Source organism: Nesoenas mayeri (genome assembly GCF_963082525.1).
Source record: "Nesoenas mayeri genome assembly, chromosome: 4".
NCBI lineage: Eukaryota > Metazoa > Chordata > Aves > Columbiformes > Columbidae > Nesoenas > Nesoenas mayeri.
The window spans coordinates 75,740,550-75,746,549 of NC_137540.1; the positions used below are offsets into that span (position 1 = coordinate 75,740,550).

Here is a 6,000-nt window from a genome sequence, read left to right on the forward strand (position 1 = left end):
TGCCAGTTTGGAGATGAAAAGGTCCTGCTGGAGCCCTCAAGATCAGAAAACCAAAAGGTGAATACTAGCTGATGGCTTTGCTCTGGCTTGGACCAGAGGCGATGAGAGTACCCTTAGCACCTGCCTGCTATTGCCAATTGCATTGCTGACAAGGGAGAGCTGGCCATTTGCTCTTTTCTTTAAGTCCACTTTCTCTAGAGAAAAATCAATCAGTCCACCAGTCAGTCAATCAGACAGTCAATCAGCAAGTCAGTCAATCTGAACCATTTGGAAAATGGATCCTGCAGAGACCTGGGCTCCCACTCAGAAGCCCTGTGAGCCTTGTAGGAAAAATCTCTGGCTCTGAGAGAGGCTGAGACGTCCCCCAGCCCAGGACACAACTCCAGCCTCTCCAAAGCAGGAACCATCCCAGCGTGGGACATGTCCAGGTCCCGGTGCTCCTCCAAACCCCTAGAGCAAAGCACTCCCTGGCGGGAGATGGTCCCTCTTGGGGGGTCGAATTACCCCCCTACTTCCCCCGCCTTTGGAACTTGCAAGAGTTGCAGCTGCTGACATCTAGTGACAAGGAGAGCCGGCAAAATGAGTTACCTGGAGCTCATACAAAGCCTTCCCCATCGAGGGAAGAACCTGCTGGGGGTCTTCCCCAGGGGGTGGGTGCACAGCAGGGATGCTCGGGGTGCAGAGGAGGCAGGGCCCGACCATACCGGGTGGACCGGGATGTCCCAGCCACTTCCATACACCCCAAGACCTTTTCCTCCCCCGGTGCCTACCCGAACAGGACCGCTGCATCCTCCCCCCTGCTTCCCCACAGCCTTTGCTATTTAAATACAGACTCATTCTTGGATTTGCTCTCTCAAAGAAACACAAGGAAGGGCACAAAAATACCCTAAAGGGAGCTGTCGGGGTTGCATGCAGGCAAGGGCAGGCGGAGAGGCGGCTCCCAGCCGGGCTGCAGCCCCTTCACTCGCGGTTCTCCCCGGGTACCTGGGGACCCCGGGGAATTGCGGGCAGGAGAACGGTCTGCTCCGGAGCTCGGGAGAAGCGGGATGCGAGCGGGATGCTGCAAACCACATCCCCGCGGATAGGGCGGCATCCCACGGGGGATGGCATCTCCCACCCGCGGCAGTGGGCGAGGGCTGTCTTTAGAGCTCGCAGAGGGATGGGGGGAGACACCTGGGGTGCTTAGCCCCCCACTCCCCGTGGGGAACAAAAAAAAGCCCTGAGGACAGCCGAGTTTTAGGTGGGTGAGAAGAAATCTGCAGCTGGAAGCGCTGAGCACACAGACAGACACACCGCTCAGGACACGGTGCACGGTGCTACACAGAACAGAGGGAGAGCTGGGGCTGCCAGCCCAGTCCCACCAAGCGCGAAACCCCGACATTTTCCAGCTTCACCACCACCCTGGGTCTCCCGACGCCGTGCAAAATCTGCCTCCCCCCTTCCCAAACCTATCCCTCCAAGCTCCTCTTCACCAGCAAGAAGTGCCTTAATTCCCTGCGTTAATTTAGCCATTTCCGCGGCAAACAGGACTATCCGGAGTGACAGCAGGAAAAGATCCCAGCGCTTGGGTCCAGAGCAAAGGAGACAACGGAAAGCTGGGTGATGCCACCCCAAGGGTGATGCTACCCCATGGGTGATGCTGCCCCAGGGCTTGCCCGTGCTCCTGGGGTGCTGGGGAGGGGGAGACCTTCCGTGCTCGGGAGTGGCCGAAATGTCCCCGCAAGCAAACCCCAGCATAAAGTTGTATCCCCCCCTCACCGTTCCCCGTCCCGCCGCGCTACTCACCCAGGAGGATCAGGGTGCAGAAGTAGGCGATGCCCTTCATCCTACCGCTCGACAACGGTTCGGATCACACCGACTCGGCACGGCTCGGACCCACTGGCCCGGCACGGCTCGGCACGGCGGTGCCGGAGGATGCGCGGAGGCTGGGCAGGGCGGGAGGCGTCCCCGCCGGCCCGGCCCGGCCCTCCCCGGGCCGATCGCTCACACCGCAGCCGGCGCAGCCCCGCTCCGGCCCCGGGTCGTGCCCACAGCCGGGCTCCCGCCGGCCGCTCTTCGCCTCATCCCTCCTGGAAGCAGCTGCGGAGGGGGCCTCTTCTTTGCTTTTTTTATTATTATTATTTTATTTTTTATTCTTATTATTAATTTTTTTCTCCTCTTTTTTTTTTTTTTAATTTTTTTATTTTTTTCAGCAGCAAACTTCTGTCCGCGGGGGCGCAGGTTCCGCCGTGCCCGAGCGGCCGGGCAGCCCTCGCTGCCTTCCCCGGGCTGGCTCCGCTGCCGCCCCCGCCTCTCCGCGGCCGCGGCCCCGCGGGGAGGGGCTTGACGGCCCGGCCCCGCTCCTCCCCGCCTCCCCGGCCCCGCAGCCCAGGCCCCGAGGGTGGGGGATCTCCCCCAGCCCGCAGCAACTCGTCTTGGGCACCCCAGGGCATGACCCCGTTCATCCCTTCCAGCCGCAGGATGTCTTCTTTCTCCCCTCGTTGTCCTCCTGGAGGGTCTCAGCATCCCACACACCCCCACCTCTTGGCGACCTCAGACAGGGTGCTCCCCCTGGGATCTGTATCCTGGTCTTGACCGTTCAATAATATAGACACAGCCCTGAAGTCCTGGGCCACATCCTACCACCCTTCCCAGCCATGATGCCTTCCATTAATCCCCTGCAACGTGATCACCTTCTAAATCCTCAGGCTAGACATGAGAAAGACATTTTTGACATTGAGGGTGGTGAGAGCCTGGCCCAGGTTGTCCAGAGAGGTGGTGGATGAACCATCCCTGAGACATCCCAGGCCAGGCTGGACGGGGCTCTGAGCAACCTGAGCTGGTGAAGATGTCCCTGCTCATGGCAGGGGTGGGACTACATGAGCTTTGAATGTCCCTTCCAACCCAAACTATTCTATAATTCTATAACCCTCCAGCCAGGTCCCCACACCTCCTTCCACATGGCACACTGAATCCATCCAGACCCTGCAAGAGGTGCCTCAGCATCGTCCCCTTGTGCTTCTCACACCTCCTGGCCTCCCGCATCTTTAATTCCCGTGTCCCAGCAGCTGACTCTCTTTTAGCAAGCCAAACAGCAGAGCCTGGCTTCTTTATCTTTATGATGGTTGAGCATCATTTTCCACTACCTCCATTTCATGCATGGAGTAGCTGAGACACAAAATGTGAAGCGATGTCTTCAGGTTCACCTGGCAAGTAAAAGACCAGTGGACTTAGAAGCCTCATTCCCAAGTCAGGACCCCATGAACATGGCAACCTCTGTCCCTGCTCATAATGCAGGCTTGACCTTTCAAAGGTTTCCTCCTTTCCTTCCTTTCCTTTCCTTTCCTTTCCTTTCCTTTCCTTTCCTTTCCTTTCCTTTCCTTTCCTTTCCTTTCCTTCTCTCTTCTCCTTGTCCTTCCATGTCTCCTCTGTCTCTCTTGTTAACACAGAGGCTCCTTTGATGATTCAGGGAAGCACAGGGGCACTTTTCCCACACCGAAAGCTCAGCCATTGCTTTTGAACATTTGCAGTGAGAGATTTTCTCCACTGCTGGGTCAGGTATTTTAGCTAAACAGGTATTTAAATGCTCTGGGAAGGGTTTCCTTTTTGCTGGAGCTGTTCAGGGTTCTTAACTTGCACTTCATCATGGCATCACCTCATTAATCCTCCAGCCAGTTCTTCTAGAAAACCAGAGGAACTGCACATTTGTATTTTTCATGAGCAAAACAGAGAAGGGAAATAATTCATACAACCATTTCTAGGTGTTCTATAAGAAGCATAACGAAATCGGGAAAATACCCCTTTTATTTATTTACTTATTTATTCTTTCCTCTTCTTGGCAAATCTAAAGGAAAGCATGATCCCTGGCCTTCCTCTCCTTCTGAAAACTTTGTCCATATTTCAGTCTGGAGCTGTTAATTTAGCAAGTTTTCTAGTCCTCTGTCAGAATTGGAAGGTGGCAAATAAATTAAAGTCTTTAATAACTGTATTTCACATCTGAAACGAGCATTTCCTGGGCTACTCAGTGGGGAAATAGAAAGTGTTAATACAAGCTCAATTGGAGTAAAAAAGCATTACTCTTGAGTTGGGGTTTTTTTAACTTCTTTAAGAAGAGTATGATTATGTTTAAGCAAATTTCATAATGAAATTGCAGTGAGATGCAATTGAAACATCTAGCTGAGAAACTGGGGAAATGATTGGATTTTTCTGCTTATTATTATTTTTAATTATTTTGCAGGTTCTTTTTTAGTGCTCTATTTTTGAGGTAGCTATTTGTCCAGGAATAAAAAAAGTATCACTAGAACACATGTGAGGTTTCAGGCGTTTTTTAACAAATTAATTTTTTTTTTCTTGGAAAACCTCTGCTCTCCCTTTAGTAATGAGATATTTTGATGCCCTTGGACTGAAGGAGGTGACTTGAGACCCATCACCCCATGTATTAAAGAAGGGATGGGTTTGGTGTCCCACTTCACACAAGGATGCTGAGAGCAGGGACATAGGGACTTAAAATAAGAAAGGCCTTGAGGTGCTGGAGCGAGTGGAGAGAAGGGAACGGAGCTGGTGAGGGGCTGGAGCACAAGTGTGATGGAGCAGCTGAGGGACCTGGGGGGTTCAGCTGGAGAACAGGAGCTGAGGGGAGACCTTCTGATCTCTGAACTGCCTGAAAGGAGCTTGGAGCCAGGGGGGTCGGGCTCTGCTCCCCAGGAACAAGCGCCAGGAGCAGAGGAAACGGACTCAAGTTGCGCCAGGGGAGGTTGAGGTTGGATGTGGGAACAATTTGTTCCCCAAAGGGCTGTGGGGCATTGGAACAGGCTGCCCAGGGCAGTGCTGGAGTCACCATCCCTGGAGGGCTGGACAGACGGACATGAGGTTCTCAGGACATGGGGCAGTGCCAGGGGTGGGTTATGGTTGGACTCCATGATCCTGAGGGTCTTTTCCAATCAAAATGATTCTACGATTCTGTGACTTGCTTTCCCTGGCACAGTGTCTTGTCCTTTCATTGAGGTTTGAGCTGCAAGAAAATCTTCCTTTTGGTTGAATCAGGGAAGCTGCATGAACCTCCTCTATCCACACAGCTGGAGCTGCAGGAGACATCGTGCAGGCAGCCTTGCTGTCCCCTCTTGGGCAAAGAACAGGCTACAACCTCTCTCTCCAGACAAGGGGTAGTTCTCAAGGAATCAGTGCTATGAAAGCAGCATTTCTTCCTAAATTTGAAGAAAAAAAAATACCAGGGGATTTCAGGGACAGGGAAAATCCAGGCATAGACAACCCCCACTATCTGTCCCAAAAGGGAGGCATTTCCTGCCTTTTCTGTAATTACTTGTATGCCGGGGTGAGGGGACACCCATGCACTGGGAAAAGACACCCAGAAGAGACATACTGCAAGTACTGTGAAGAAAGAGGGATCATTGTTCTTTGCTGCTTTATTTATGAGATCTGGGCTTCTCCTCATCACTGGGTGGACGCTAAGAGGAATAGAGTTCAGTAAAAACCATTCCTTCTATGCACATGCACACACCGCTCCTAAAACTACCTGCTACCTTTCCTTACAAATGAATTAAGGTATTGATCAGTCAGGTGTAAAAAAATCCCATTGTTACTTGTGTTAGACCTATCCCAAAAAGCTGCTCCCCAGAGCTCCACACAACAGATTTAGCAAAGCCAATGAAAGAAAGAATTGTTTGGGTAGGTCCACGGGGAAATCACTGGGCAGGGAAGGCAGATAAAATATACCGATTAAAAGAAATGCGCTTGTGAGAGTAAAACCAGTTACAATGGAAACTGGAACAGAACTTTTGCCTGTTGTCCCCAAGTGAGATCACTGTGGGGGACCCTACCATGCACACTCTCATGACAATAGATGGTCCCTAATAAAAAAATAGCCAGAGAAACAAGCTAAGAGATCTATAGTAATCTCTTTTTATGACTGGTGAAGTGATGACTGAGAGAACAAGGGATTAATGCAACTCAGGAAAGTTGGAAACAGACTGTTCCAGAACTATCTTGATCTCCAAAACTGGG

General features: G+C 52.0%; 1 protein-coding gene across 1 annotated transcript in view; it reads right to left on the reverse strand.

Moving 5' to 3' along the window:
• Positions 1 to 2,644, reverse strand: part of GFRA4 (GDNF family receptor alpha 4) — a gene marked incomplete at its 3' end in the record, with an annotated part of 72,269 nt that extends 69,625 nt beyond the window's left edge. The window contains exon 1 of the mRNA XM_080343769.1: positions 1,786 to 2,644. Coding sequence (XP_080199895.1) covers positions 1,786 to 1,825 — 40 coding nt within the window. The 5' untranslated portion in view covers positions 1,826 to 2,644. The remainder of the gene's footprint in view (positions 1 to 1,785) is intronic.
• Positions 2,645 to 6,000: the final 3,356 nt, after the last annotated feature.